This window comes from Drechmeria coniospora, chromosome 02 (genome assembly GCF_001625195.1).
Source record: "Drechmeria coniospora strain ARSEF 6962 chromosome 02, whole genome shotgun sequence".
In the NCBI taxonomy this organism is placed as follows: domain Eukaryota; kingdom Fungi; phylum Ascomycota; class Sordariomycetes; order Hypocreales; family Ophiocordycipitaceae; genus Drechmeria; species Drechmeria coniospora.
Window position 1 is genome coordinate 5,343,949 of NC_054390.1, and position 15,191 is coordinate 5,359,139.

Consider the following 15,191-nt stretch of genomic DNA (forward strand, 5'->3'; position numbering starts at 1 on the left):
GCAGGTCCGCTAGAATGCGAGATACCTTCAGCTGCACAAATCACGATGCAGGGTCTTCCAGGCGCCTCTGGTTCATTTATAACGATGACCCTTCTTCACCAAAGGGCCATGATTCTAAAGAGGCGAAGCAATGCCAAAACGTCATTCAACGACGAGAATGCATTCTACGGCAGAAGTACGTTGATCTCCAGGTTGACAAATTACGACACAAAGCCCTTCAGTTCCAGCTATCCATTGTCAAAAAAGTGACTTGCACGGCACGAAGAAGCGAGATGGAACCCGGGTTTCGCTGTCATCCTTGACTGACTACTCAATGAAGGTACTGGTTTGACTTGAGGAACAAGCAGAAGGTGATGGCGCAATTGGGTACGGAGGACGTATTACAGTGCTGGTAGTGCAAACAGGTATGCAAGTGAATGAAATGATGCAAAAAGGTTTCATTCATTGCTCGTACGTAAATATGCATGCTCATACGTAGCACCCGCCATCCATCCACCATGCGGGTCGAACCCTGCAAGGTATCGTGCATCAGATCAGACCAAAAAGGTCCAAAAGCTCGGATAGACGAATTCTTCGTCAAATATCCTTCTCACCTGCTCCAGCACAAACCTCTCAACCTTGCCTACATTTTTCAAGCTCTGCTTGCCCCCGTCTCGCTCCCCAATCTCGCTCTCGACCTTAATCTCCTGCAGCAGGCCACCGAGGCGACCTTTGGGCGGCAGCTGGTTCCCGCCGCCCTCAGTTTCACCCTCCGGCCCGGCCTCGTCCGATCCCACAGCGGCGGCGGCGTCTTCGGGGCTGAGGAAGCAAAAGTGCACCCTCTTGCGGATGTTTGCGAGCACGCCGACGCCGTCAAAGGACATGCCGGTGATGTTGAGCTTGAGGGGGATGCCGACAAAGCTGGGCATTGGGTAGTCGAGGAGAATCTCGGCTGTCAAGTTGAGCTTGATGTCGCCGGCGTAGCGGATCCTGAAGACGGCCTGAACGTCCTCCACCCTGGCCTCTCTCACGTTCCGCCGTCCAGCTAGGTCGTCGTCGTTGTCGTCATCGCCCTCCCCGCCAGCTGCGGAGCCGAGGATGTGGGTATCCCGCGTCGGCGGACGCGACGTGCTCACGGAAGTAGGCGCAAGCGTGGACACGCTCGACTTTTCGCGCAGCGCCTGCTCAGCTTGAGCGTGCGCTTGCGCCTGCGAGGCTGGATGCTGCGGGTGGTCGAGGAAGTTATCCACCGAGGAGATGATGCTGCTCTCGGACCGCTGACGACTGTGGCTCGGTCTGGTTGTGCCGACGTCAGCGGCAGAGTAGGACGAAAGGTCGAGGACGGGCGTCGACGAGCCGATCCAACCACCGTTTCCGAGGTGAGCACCCGCGACGGCAGCCAGCGGTGTGTGAGTGCCCGTCCCGAGGTGACTTTGGAAGTAGTTCAGGCCCGGACCACCAAGGATGCCAGGCGTCGAGGTGCCGAGGAACGGACTGCCTAGGTCGTAGCCTGCAAAATCGCCGCCTCTCAGCGCCGTCTTCAGAGATGTCGGATGATGCCGGCGTTGCTGTTGCTGATCCTGCTGCTGCTGCTGCTTCTGTTGATGCTGCTGATGTTGCCGATACTGTCGCCTGTCCAACAGCCTCGCCTCAGCACCCAAATCCACCGCCGAGGCGGAAGGGGGGGCGAAGGAGCCACCGTCGCCGTCGTCGTCGCTCCCCTCGGACGCCTCATCATCATCCAACTCCTGCTCGTAAAAGTCTGGTAGCGGATCTGTGATGTCTTTCAGCTCGAGCGCCGGCGCAATGGTGCCGAATTCGAAACCGTGCACGTTGACGGCGCGGATGAAGCGAGGCAGTGGCACCGTCTGGAACTTGTCGTGCACGAAGCTGCGGATCCGTTCCGCAAGGGCATCGCCGTCGGGGCCCTGCGTAAGCGTCTCCCAATCGAGGTCAATCGACATGGGCGCATCGGGATCGAGTGGTAGTGATGCAGAGACCGTCCGTACTGTTGTAGATGCTAGTTGTTGTAGTCGGAAGGGGGGGGGGGGGGCACAAGCGACCTGGGGTATTTTCTTATCTTATCTGATTCTCGGGTCGTTGGGGTTGAAGGGAAACCGGGACTGGCCGCTGTACTGTAATGTCACCAGTGGGTCGGTCTCCTGTATACTCCGTACGTAAGGCATAATATCATGTACTTACACTATTAGAGTCAACTCCCTGTAATCATCTCCATCCACCGACAGTACAGTATATCAACCGGAAATGAACCGCCCAAAATGGGCCATTGTTAAGTAATACAAGTACTTGTTTTTGTGGCTATTACCTGGTGCCTACCACGTCATGAATGTGGTGAAGGCTGGCCAACGTAATCGCCATCTAAGTATATACGGAGTACTTGTATGCTTTCTTAGGGGGGCGGAAATCTCCCACTTTTCATCCTTCTCCTCCCATCGCACCGTCTCGCACAAAACGCCCGTCCTGCAGAGTTCGGCCCTGCCCGACTGGTCTCTTGCTTCGAAACCCATATCGGTTTTTTGCCTTGTTCTCATTGTGACGCGTTTGCCCGGACGACGATTCCCCTCATCCCTGCTTCCAGCTGCCTACCCTTCGGCCTCCTCAAACCGTGCCCGTCCGGAGTACACGGGATACTGCGGATTGTTGAACAAGTGCCAGCAGTTTGGTGCTTGAAGTATGTATCTGTCATTTCCATCGTCAGCAATCGGAAACGCTTCCCGGCGGTGATAGAGAAAGCTACCTCGCCATGGCCGCGCGGAAACGAGACTTGTACTCCTTCGGGCTCGTCACCGTCGGCCTGTTTCGGTTGCCACCTGCGAAGCCGCGATCTTTGATCCAGCTCTCCAGCTTCTTGTCCCAAGTATACGTCCTGATGCAGTCGATGATGCCAACCACCAGCTCCTTCCTCTCTTCGTCGACGGCAATCATGAGCGAATAGTCCATCACGTTTTGCCGCGCGAGGAACAGCGTGTCGTTCCATACTGACGCTCTAAGCAGCTTCTTGGAATGCTCCCGTGCGAACAGCGGCGACTCATAAATGTACTCGACCATGTTTTCGTCCAACAGGACCTCGTTCTGCTCTCCTGTCGATTGTATTTTGCGGTTGCGCATGGATCCCTTGAGATCAAAGATCCTCGTTGGCGACCGGTCGTAAAACAGGTTCTCCGTGATGAGCAGGTCGAGCTTCGTTTCCGTCCCCGTCGACGGGTTCTTGATGATGACCTGAAAGAATCCAAGCATTTTCGCAATCACCGACGGCAGATCGTGGAAGAGTGCCTCGGCCATGATGGTGAAGTAACCCGGTGCGAACTGCACAAAGGCCGACGTTTCGATGGGCGAGAGGGACTGATCAGGGCGGCAACCGCGTCAGCACAGGGAGTCACGGCCTTTATTCGGTCGTCGCTCGGCGAACGAGTTCAACAGAAAGGGGAGGGAAACGCACCTTGAGCACAAGCCTGTCGTCCAGCGTCTTCAAGAACACGGACTTTGTCTTGCCGCCCCGAGAGTCCCACTTCATGCAGCGAGACAGGGACTCGACGACTCGCTCCGCAACGCCGCATTTCCTCCGGAGCGCATCAAACTGTTCGGCGTAGAAGATCTTGCACGTCATCACGGCGGCCCCCTCCTTGAACTGGTACCTAAGATGCGTGCCCATGGTCCGCAGCAGGCTCTTTTTGAGCTCCGCTTCATCTACCATCCCGTCCCCAAAGTCCGACATCGGCAACGACTTTGGCTCCGTCTCGGCACTCTCATTCTCTCGCTGCATCATCTGCTGAGCCTCGTTCCTGATGTTCGCCAGCTTCGCTTTGTAATCATCACTGCTCAGCGCGAGTGCTATCACAGAGCTTGGCTCGTCTTCTCGCACGATGATATCCGAGTCGACGAAGATGTGATCGGTGGAGTTGACCGGGTACTCGAGCGGCGGCCACCCGCTGGCCGATCTTTCGGCCCAGAAATTCGTCAAGTACTTCATCAGGCTTGTCTTTTGGTGTTTGGGGAGCTCCAGTGGAATCTCGGTGCTTGGCTCGAGCGCATCGGCAAGCTCTTCGATTCCGGGAAGAATGTCATCCGACACTGTCGCCTCCTCCCCGTCGCTGGCGCCACCGTCGTCGTCCGATGCAACCTGACTAGCGTTGCTGTTGCTGCCATCGTCGCGGTCCTCGGACTGTTGACTCTCTGGCTTCGCCTCCTTCTCTGCCATCTTCTCCGGCGGCATATCGGACTGGGGAGGCTCGGAAGCGGCATGAGCCGCAGCAAAACCCGCCTTCTGGCCTTCTGCCGTCTGCTCGGCCGGCCCAGCAGGTTCCTCAAAGGCCTCATTCACATCGTCGTACACCTGCACGATCGCTTTCGTCGAAGTTCTGGGAAGTCGTGCCCTAGGCTGCCGCAGACTTGCTGCTCGTTCCTTGCGATCGCGAATGCGCTCCTTTTCGAACTCTCGACTAAGTTGCTCAAAGTGCCGAGCCAGGTTCGAAACCTTGGTCTCCCGCTTCTTATGCACGAGCCTCGGAATCCCAGACGCTGTCGCCTTCGACCGGCTCTTCAGAGCATTTAGCCCGAGGCGATCAGAAAGCTTCTTATCCCCCTTGATCGACACGTCGGACGCCTGCTCGGAATGCGTTTCCAACCCACCCTTGGCGTCTTTAACACCGCTCTTGCCCATCGATTGCGATCGGGGCAGCACCCGGGCGGGATGTGAGATGGTGCGAACCATGGGGGGCGATACGTTTGTGCCAGACCTTCTAGCGGGACATTCAGGGGCTGCTTTGTAGGCCTCCGCAGGCACGTCAGCGCGCTCAGCCGCTTGTCCAGTCTGCACCGTCCGTTCGCGGCGCATCTCTTCCACCTTCTCGGACAACGATTGGTCTGGCAGCGACGACTCTGTAGGACTGCGCCCCATTGTCGTTGAGGAGACAGATGGTCGAGGCGATGTCGCCCGCCGGGAGCTCCCGTTGCTGTCAATGAGCGGTGGGAGCACTTTGCTCGGAGAAGAGCTGAGGGCCGTCGGTGACGCTGAAAGGTCCAGGGGCTCCGCTCGTTCAACGGCACACTCCGCCGGGGTTTCGATCCTTCCATCTTCATCCATGGCCAGTTTCTCGTCCATTTCCCTTTCATCCCCCAGCTTACTCGACGCCGTGCTGGCCGCCGTCGTCCCGGTATACTCTGTCGGCTGTGTACTCTTGTCCTCTGATTCTGTGAAGGGCTGGGAAGTCCGGTCGTCGCCTTCGGTGGACGGTCCTGTCCCTTCGGTAGACGAAAGCGACTCCTTGGATTCATTGTCCGTAAACATCTTCTTCAGCTGCATCATGGTGAGCTGACGCATATCCTTGTCGCCCAAGAAATCAGCCTCGAATTTGGCAAAAGCCTGATCCCAGTCACCTGCTTTCTCGAGCATATCTCGAACGAGGCTGTTGAAAGGCACGACCTCGTAGTATTTGGAGTTGACGTATATGCTCTGCAACTGCCGCACCATTTTCGGCTGCTCCTCCTGTGCCCTCTTGGTCAACCGCTCGACTTCGGCCTTGCATGATTCAGCCTTTTCGGGAAGGACGCTGTCGATCCGAATGCTCTTGAGCCGAGCTCGAACGGATGCCATGAACTTGCTCCAACGCTCCTCCATCTTGGTGTATATCTCGTTTTTGAGCTTGAGATCATTCACAACCTTCCACGTGATTCGCGCGCGAGGCACCACAATCTCGAGAAGGTCGATGGGATCCCAGTGAATTCGAATCCGGGAGTCGCCGAGAGTGAAGTAGCGGACATGGTCTTGTTGGTGATCGTGAGAGCATTGCACAGCATCCTTCATCTTCAGCCCGCGACCCCAATACAGCAACTCTAGGTACTTTCCAAACGAATACTTGAACGTCGCCTCCGACATGGCCATTTCCTTGGAATCCTTCTTGCAAAGCTTACAGTACGTCCACATGGTTATGCCGTCGCCGAGCTCGGGAGCTCTCGGGGCCGTGTTCGGAAAGTACTCGACGAAGACGGTGATGCGATACTGATCATGGACGTAGGTCCGATGATGTTCCGCCATCTTCCTCTCACAGCCATTCGAGTTGCAAATGTCGTTCTTGCTGTACGCCAAGTCCACTATGTATTGGCCAAGGGTGCAGTCCGGATCCATTCCAGTGTCCACATGCTGCTCGTCATAAAAGTTGATGGCGATTATGGTCGGCTCAATACATGGTATCTTGGTCTCCGTGCAAATGACAGAGTACAAGACGACAATGTTCTGGTGCGAGTATGGGTCAAACAAGTCGAGGTTTCCTTGAATGTACGTCTCCCATTGACGGGTTTGGGTCTGGTAGTTGTAGAGCGCTTTGTCGTATTCGGCGTCGTGGACTGCATGAAGAATCTCCATAATCTGTCTCGGTGCCTGTTGACCAATCTTCTCCACCATCTCCGGCTTGATGAGCAGGAACTTCTGCGGATCAGTCTTTTCCGAGTCCTCTTCCACGGCATCCTGGTCGCGGAGCCGCTTGAGATACAGGAGCCGTCTCTCCTGCTCGCGTGCCTTCATCAGCAGGTGCGGCTGCTTAAACTTTACGTACGGTGATGCCGACAGAATCTTCGTTTCATATTTGGCCACCATGTCGCTGTAGAATGTCGGCATCGGCACGTCGTCGGGCACCTGACTCTCGTGCGACGCGTGGCTGTGATGCTCATGCAGAGATACAAGCTTGAGTCGCTCGGTGGCAGGCGTCGGGAGATTCGCCACCTCGGTCTCATCCTCTCCGCTGATGGTGGAACTCTCGACAGCGGTCTGCGACGGAGGTTCACTCTCGCTCGAGGGTTGATTCACGATCGTTGTCGGACCACTGCGACTATCCGTCGCGCTCGTCAAGCTCAAAGATCTCTGGCCATCGGGCAACACCTGGACAGAATTCGACATGGAGCTTTCGCCGGCCTCTTCCGGCGTCTCGACAGACTCGTCCCTTAGCAAGCTCGACTCAAGCTTCGAATTGTAGACGACGTAGACCATAAACTCCATGATATTCTTGACCTTGCCTAGCAAGACGTTGCTGGCACCTCGGAGAGCAATGGTACATCCGAGATCTGGCCGGCAGCCCGAGATGAATATGTACGTTTTCTTCCGGCTAACGTAAAGTTCGTTGAAAAACGTCCTGACTTTGAACGCGGAGCATCTCCCGACGCGGACGGGAAGGGCCAGCATGTCAATCGACTCGATAATTTCGGCCTCGGCGCAACGGGCGACGGCTTCAATGACGGTGTCCTTCACATTGTACGCGACTGAAATGTTCGCTTCGGAGAGGTACTGCATGGCAACGCCGGAAATGCCCTTCTGCGCCAACAAGACGTGAGGCCGTAAATTCGTGATTCGTTGAACGACGACCCTCAGGAATTCTTTCTCCTGCTCCATGACCGCCTGCAAGCTCATAAAATGCTGCTGTTGATGTCGCTGGTATTCGATCGGAAAGGTGACAAGGACGATTCGCGGGTTGAGGATCGTGCGCGACATGCTCTTGAGCGCCAGGTTCTTGGTAAAGACGACGCCGGAGACGTAAGAGGTTTTGCTAGGCTTGCTGCCGGGTATCCTCTTCAGTTTCACGTAGTGTCTGATGTCCATGTCCTCGCCTTTGGCGATGTCTGGCGTCACCTGATCCGTGAGATGAAGCAGGATGGGCACGAGAGACCTTTGCCACGCGGCGGGACTGGGGATCTCGGCGTCGGTCAAAAGCTGGCGAAGCAGCTTGTTGACGTGCTTCAGGCTCGACTGGTTCAGTTCCACCTTGGGCGCCCTCCCCCTCCGCAACGAATCATTTCTGGTCAGCTGGGTGCCAGGCAGGCTTGAGTCGAGAGGGAAGAGCATCTCGGAGGAAGTCGAAGGGCCTTTGTACACCACCGACTTGGGCCGTGGTGATCCCAAATGATGAACGCTGCCGCTCACGTTGCTGAGGTTGCGACGTCGGGCGGACCTTTTGTGGCTCAACAGACTCCCCGGTCCGTTGGTATCGTCGTAGACGCCTCTGCTAACATAGCTCATGCCGCTGATGCTCTTCTCGCCAGCCTTATGACGATTCTTCCTCGCTCCGGCGTACGATGCGAAGCCCGACTTTTCGTTCTCATAGCTCGCGGGGTGCGTCTCCGACGTTCCCATCGTCTGGAAGATGCTATTCATCTGCTCATCCCCGCTGGAGTCATCGGACATGTAATCAGCCAAGTCGGGATCGATGATGTTGTCGTCGTGGAAGGCGGGAAACTTTGGTTTCCTCGCGTTGTCCTCTTCGATGCGCTTGCGGAAGGGGGCCCGGTCATCAGCAGGAGCCTTGTATCGGCTCATGACTCCATGCTTGGAATGATGTCGTTTGTGTCCCGCCGAGGACGGGGGACGGCTGGCGCTCAGGGACTTGAGGGAACGAGACGAGCCAGGTCGACTCAACTGAGGCGCATTGATTTCCAAAATCGACGAGGAGCTGTTGGGGTCCTTTACGCGGCGAGTCGCCGGAATCGCCATCATCGGCGTTGACACTGGCCGCGCGTCCTCGGACCCTTCCGACACCATGGTGGGATCCGGCTCTCTCACCGTCGGTTGGCTCGTGCTGCCGGATCCTTTCGATTGTTTCGGGCCGAATATTTTGGGCAGGAAGGAGCGCTCGTCTGCGGAGTCTTCGGAGGCGCTTCCGTCGACTCGTCTGCTGATAACCTCGAGGCAGTTCTTGCACACCCTCAGGGAGCCCTGGACGCCGAACTTCTCTCCGGAGACGACGGTGGTGCATTTGGAGTCGAAAATGCACCCACAGGTCCTGCAATGATGTTTTCGTCGAAAAGCGGTAAAGGGCGCCTGGCAGAGGAAGCACTCTTTGACGGTGTCGTCCTTCATCCAGAATTCCCTGCTCAACACCTGCATCCGCATCTTGCCCAAGTGGGCGCTCATCTGATCCGAGGCTCTGTCCTCGCCCGTGATGGTGCCCATGATGTGCACGTTGCCAGATTGCCCCTTGTACAAGTAGGGGTCCTCGGTGAAAGTGTCGTGGTGGAGGGAGCTGTGGGCAGTGGTGTTGATGGGACTGACTTCGGCGGTTCCGCGATCGAGAGACGATTCTCTCGATCCGGGATACCTCGGTGATATGGATCGGCTGATCCTGCTGATGACCGTGGGCGTCCTTCGCTCCGTATCGGGCGGGGCCATCGAGGACGCGTTCGAAACGCTTCGGGCATGCGAGTTCTGGGACTGGGCCGAGCTGCCAGGAGCGGACGTCTTGATGGGGCTCAGGCCTTTGTCACCGATGTCGCCGATGCTGGAAATGTCGTCTCGTGCGTCCTTGATGTCATACAAGGACATGGTAGTGTCAACCGTCGGCAGTCGGGTGTGGAGTTCGGCTCTACTAAGGCTCCTCCGGCTGGACCCTTGTCCGCCGCTCTCCTCCGTCTGAATGGTGCTGCGGCTGTTGTCCCTACGTATGGACAGAGGAGGTGCGATGGTGGGATCAGCAGCCACGACGGCACTGGTGGCGTTGGTCGGGAGGCTTTGGCGGCTCGAAGTCGTTGACTTTTGGCCCGTCATCAAGCTGATGCTCGTCGCTTTGGAGGATGGGGGCATCTGAGAGCGGCTATCGGTCGTTGTCGTGAGGCCGGCAGAGGAGGACATGTCGGTCATGGGAGCAGGTAGCGAGGAGATGGCCATCGTGGTATGGGATGTCTCGCCGCGGTTGGCCGAGGATATGGATAGGCGTGAGGAATGGCCGTCGGCCGTCTTTTTCGGCAAGTTATCCGCATTCTCAAAGACGGGCTCCTTGGAAGCCGTGGTCGGACTGACAGCGCCCACGACTTCCCGAAATCGACTGTAGAGTCCACTGAGGCCATGCTGAACCATCTCGCCGGCCGTGCCGCGGCTCTCGGAGGCGGGCGCGCCTTCTGGGGGAGTGGTAAAGTCATTGAAGGTCGTCAAGGTGTCGCAGCGGCTCGCGGAGGTGTGGATCTTGTCGAGAGCCTGCGCTAGCTGCTCCTTGTCGGTGACCGAGTTGGTCGAGGTCGAGCCGCGTCGATGTCCGAAGCTGAGGGAGGGCGCCAGCGAGCCAGAAGGGTGGGTGTCGTCGACAGTCTTCGAGGTAGAGCTGCTAGCCATCTTGAAGGCTGCCTTCCGGCAGGGAGACGTCTCGATGCCGATGAGGCGGTCTTGGATGCAGCATGTAGAGGCTCATCGACCGTTCGGCTCGCGGGCGAACTGTTCAGCTCTGCTGTACTGATATCGGGTTGAACGCAGGCGACGGGACGCGACCATGGTGGGCGCCCAGAGCGATGGCCTGTGATGAGGTCGATTCTAGAAACGAAGGAACTCGGGTAGGACGGTGCTCGGGGTGGGAGGTTGTGTTGTGAGCGGCGATTGACGGGGTTGAGAGGCGTTGTAGGGAATGGTTGCAGGGAGTGGTTGTAGGGAGTGTTGTAGTTGTAGGTAATAGGGAGTCTGGGTGACGCTCGTAAGCTGCTGCACTGTTCGAGTGCTCATAGGCTGTATGATGTGTGATGGGAGTACAGGCAGGCCGCAGCACGGTTGGTGCAGTGCGGTGCCGAGAAGGAATGACGAAAATTGGGGTGTATAAGTACAAGGTAAGGCGCGGTGCTAGAATGTCTCTTTCTTCCGTCCGGCACTTCGACAGTGCCAAAGAAAACAATATAATACAATGTCGCACAAGTTAGTCAGGGTATGATGTTCTTTGGAAGCTCTCCCGCAGCGCCCACTGGGCTTTTATATGTCCAACCCTCGGAGAAACCTTCTCCCTCCAGCACAGTTATAGCGCAGGCGCGCTCAGGTGTTCCGTACTAGGTAGGTAGGTTAGTACTAGGTAGGTAGGTTAGTACTAGGTAGGTAGTCTGCGGTCCTTGCGTTAGTAGGTGCCTTGGTACTAGGCAGGCAGTACGGAGTGCTGTACGAGTCCGTACAGGCCTGACATACATTCAAGTACTTACTTACAGTACTAAAGTCGTAGGTATTACTGGTGCATGCTCGTACTGTGCAGTTTACAACAGTTGCACCTGCGCGGACAGCTGCAGGCAATACGCGTAATGCACCTCCTCTGTCATAAGGTACTCAAACTACTATTACTTACTAGGTACCTAGTACTGTACTGTAGTTGTAGCTGTATTAATTACTGACTCCGTACTTACTCCGTCCTCCGTAGGTATTGCAAGAATTATTACCATTTGCAATGGCATACTTATAAGTATCTGTACCTACCTACGTTCATGTACACCTGCATGTAAGTACACCGGCAGGTACAAGTACTTACTTGTCACTGCGCTCATGCGGGTACGGATTTCTGCCACTGCCAATAACCTACGTAGTAATTAAGAAATGGGCCTTTCCTTGCAGCTTGCGGCATGCTAACGCTGAGCCCCACCTAGGTCCACTTGAGTGACAAAGAACTTTCTTCTCCTTCAATGTATGAGATGGTACGCAGTACTTGCATGCACACACATGCATGGACAACACGGAGTGCAGGTCGTGACGCTTCCACAACGAGAACTAACCTCACCCTTGAACGCGCATCAATGGAATCAGCAGTTCCGTTGTAGAACCCCCGAGCCCCTTCGCCAATGTGACGCCAACTCACCATCAGTCATCCGCTTGGACCTTTTGGCTGGCCCAACCAAGCAACGACATGTCTCTTCAAGCGTCGCCTCGGCAGGAAATCAGAAGGCTGCTGAGGCGGCGAAACGTCGCTGTCGTGCCCAAGAACCAGCAAAGTCTTCTCGAGCAGCCAAGCTCATGGGCCGTCGACTTCAAGGGCAAGCTGGATAGTCGGGCCCATATTCCCGGCGACGTTCTCGAGACGGTCAAGGCGGCGTACCAGAATGCTAGCCAAGTCCGCGACGACCAGCCATCAATACCCAGCGGTGCTCCAGATGCCTTTGACTCTGTAAGGGACGAACAGGTTGTTGGAGCCACGAAAGATGGCGGCTTGGCATCCTCGTCTCCCGAGACCCTGACGTCTTGGGAATCATCGTCATCTGAAAGCCTGCGGAATGCAAGGCGCCAATGGGTCCGACTGGAGAAAGATGCGTCGCCATCACCGGCTCAAACCCAGTTGGAGAGTGCCTCCCTCGTTCGAGAGATGCCACCGGCCATGGCCCCGCCTCCGTTGCCACCCCCTCGACTTGAACAAGCGCCCGTCTACGAAGATGGCCTGGACAGCGACGAGGACTCGGAAACGGACTTGTCCCAACGTCGTGAACAAGTCGGCGTCAGCACAGCTCGCTCGCCACCGACGGCCACCCCTTCTCAGCCGCAGCAGACATTTGAGGCGGGCGAGACGCCCCCCTGCGCCCAGATGAGCCAGCCCATCATCCCAGACACAGCAGAGGCAGAATATCCTCCTCCTCGGTCCAGGCCTGACCCTGAGGGTCGGCGGCGTCGGCACAAGATGATTACGTATGACAGCAGCCCCATTAAGAAAGGGGCTACAGAAACGAGAAAAATGCCAACGACGAAAGCATTTGCCAGTGTCACGGATATGAGCAGTTCGCATACTAATTCATCGAGCTCCATTGTTCCGGCAACATCATCGAACTCTTCGGCGCTGAGTTCAGTCGTTCCCTCGATCGAGCCAGTGGCGGATTCGGGTCCACGAGCGCTCAGCAGCCAGTCTGGCGAAGACGCAGAGAAGGCGCCTGAGAGGGTCGCCTCCCCGCGTCCAGCGGCAGGCCTACCACCGGCAACGGATCCATCCCCTGTGAGCGATCCTGGCCCTTGTTCGCAGAAACTGAACCCGTACGAGGCGTTTGCGGCCGTGTATCCGAATTATCGAACGGATCATGCGGGGAGTCTGTGGAACTTTGTAAGGGGCTGCGTGTGCGTGGAGATACTTCAAAAAGACATGGCGCTAAGAGAATGCCTGTATGACGATTTTATCAGGGCCTTTTCTAGCGGCTATCTGAAATACGTTGCCGCCGCGGGTCCAGGTCGAGAGGCGGTCTCTGCCATCGAGTGGTTCAGCATGCTGCCGGGGGCACCTCTCTACAACCGCATGGTGGTGACGAGGGGGTGCATCGATCATGTGCTCCTTTGCTTCCCGAGGGAGGTTGCCAGAGCCCGCTCGATCCTGAACAGAGATGCGAGCGACAACAATGCAGACCAGAAGAAGCCTCCTTCGGAACGACAGAACGGCGAACGAGTGCCCACAACCCCAACCAAGACTCCACCATGCCCAGAGCGGGCGAGGCTCAAGGACAGGAAGGAACAAGCAGGACAGGCCCTGCATTCGCAGCAGCGTGAGCGCACGATGGTGCCCTCCATTCCCCCGGCGTCGGAGAAGCGTATTGATGGCGATCGGCGGACCGAAGTTGGCGCGTTGCCTTTCCAGCAGCGTGAGCGCGCAAGGGAGCCTGCGTTTGCCCAGAGGTCACTACTTGCCCCGGAGGTGGGGGCGGGATCGGAGCATGGTTCGGCCGATGGCATGGACGTGGACTTGCGATCCAAGTCCCACGGCGCACCGTCACGAGCAGCGAGTTTTTCGGGTCCCAGCCGATCCACCTTTACGTATGATTCGAATGACACCTCGCTACCGCCAAGGATCAGATCACCAGCAGCCTTTTCTACCTCGTCACAGGTGTCGAGGTCATCAAGGCCGTCGTTTTGGCCTTCGCGAACATCCCGGCTGCTTGACCAGCTTGCCACCAATACCACGACGGGGGCGAAGAAGCGGCCAGCGGAGGAGCAATCGCGGCTACGAGAACACTTTAAAAATAGAAGACTTCGCAAGAGCTCTGGAGGCAAGTGAGGCTGACCAATGGCGGCCGCTTCCCCAGTTCTCACGTCTCATTACGCGGAACACGGAACTTAATTGTACAGTACGTCATTGCATCATGGCCCGCTACGGCCTGCATAATTGTGCAGCGTCTGGGTGAGGGTTTGGAGTAAGGACTTGGAGTAAGGACTTGGAGTAAGGACTGTAGGTATATTGATAGACCTTCAATAGCTGTATCGTTGCCATCTGGTCCAATATCTGACATGAGAGCCTCCCTGGGGAGTGACAACAATCTAAGTTTCCGTTTCATGGCTCCATTCATTACAAATTGAGTTTTGACCTTGATGCTGGGCCCTTACGACTACGACAGCGCCGCAACATTGGCCAGATAGGAGCATTTCAACCGTCCATCCGTCCGTCCGTCCGACCGCTCCTTGATTTCATTCGTTAGTCTCGTTTGGCAAGCCGGCCTCTCAGGTCTGGCTGGCTGTTGCGGACGGCACCGCCTGGGACTCGTCCTTGGTGATATTCGCAGCGGCCGCTTCCGCAGCTTTCTTTTGCTGGCGCACCTCCTCGTCAGGTGTCAGGGTGCGCAGCTGAAGGGCATGGATGCCGTCCACCTCATTCATTTCGTCGCGCAGAAGGGCGTAGACCATACGGTGCCGCGCAGGGAGCATCTTGGACGTGAAGGCGTCGGATGTGATGACGAGCCTGAGCATACATCAGCAACGGGCACCCAAACATACCGAGAAGATGAGGATGAGGATGAGGATGAGGATGGGTGACGCGTACCTAAAGTGAGTCTCCTTGGAGAGGTTGCCCTGCATGGCCTTGTGGTGAGAATGCAGGTGCGAGTCATTGTAGATTTCAAGCGTCAGCGGATTGAAGGCCGCCGTGACCTGAGGCGTTGATCAATGGTTTGAAGGAGAGCGGGCGTGGGCGTGCGTCGACTCACCTTGGCACGGATGATATCCTCCATCGGCGTCGAGCTCATGGTGGAGAGCTGCCGTCCGACGGTCGAAAAGCCCAGGGTGTATCGTCGAAACATTTGGCCTCTTTTCGATGTGTTCTTGACTGCTGCCTTCTCTCGCGCTCTCCTTCTCTCATCAAGCTTCACTCGCCCGCTGTTCGGGGGAGGATGGACGCAGGATGATATCAGAAGACCAGAAGAGGGGAGGTGTCCAGGAGAAGCAGCGAAGAAGATGGGGTGGTGGATGGGTTGAGGGGACCGGGAAAAAGCAAACAGCCGCAGATATGGCTGGATCAGCAAGGACAAGGAAACCTCCAGCTACGAATCGCCATTCAGCGTTGTTTGCCACCTTTGTTGGTTTGGAGAGGCCGTACGACGCTTGCGACAGGTTCCGAGAAGGACCGCTGCAGCTGCGGAATTCCCCCTGTGGTGGGGGCGAGAAGGCGACCCAATGAACGTTCGTGCGGGCCATCCAGCGGTGAAAGCAGCATTCTCGCAGGTACGTGTCGATGCAA

General features: G+C 56.7%; 3 protein-coding genes across 3 annotated transcripts; 1 reads left to right on the top strand and 2 right to left on the bottom strand.

Annotated features, from left to right (window-relative positions):
• Nucleotides 1–533: 533 nt before the first annotated feature.
• DCS_04551 (phosphatidylinositol-4-phosphate 5-kinase fab1) lies at nucleotides 534–10,087 on the bottom strand (the record flags this gene model as incomplete). Its single annotated transcript, XM_040801859.1, has 5 exons — nucleotides 534–1,987; nucleotides 2,378–2,520; nucleotides 2,587–2,679; nucleotides 2,738–3,342; nucleotides 3,440–10,087. 5 exons carry the CDS (start codon nucleotides 10,085–10,087, stop codon nucleotides 534–536), a joined length of 8,943 nt encoding a protein of 2,980 aa, XP_040656892.1.
• Nucleotides 10,088–11,621: 1,534 nt separating this feature from the next.
• On the top strand, nucleotides 11,622–13,739 carry DCS_04552 (uncharacterized protein; the record flags this gene model as incomplete). Its single annotated transcript, XM_040801860.1, has 1 exon — nucleotides 11,622–13,739. One exon carries the CDS (start codon nucleotides 11,622–11,624, stop codon nucleotides 13,737–13,739), a length of 2,118 nt encoding a protein of 705 aa, XP_040656893.1.
• A 440-nt stretch (nucleotides 13,740–14,179) lies between these two features.
• Nucleotides 14,180–14,700, bottom strand: DCS_04553 (BolA-like protein; the record flags this gene model as incomplete). Its single annotated transcript, XM_040801861.1, has 3 exons — nucleotides 14,180–14,417; nucleotides 14,499–14,605; nucleotides 14,662–14,700. The coding sequence occupies 3 exons, from the start codon at nucleotides 14,698–14,700 to the stop codon at nucleotides 14,180–14,182; spliced, it is 384 nt and encodes a 127-aa protein (XP_040656894.1).
• Between the last annotated feature and the right edge of the window lie 491 nt (nucleotides 14,701–15,191).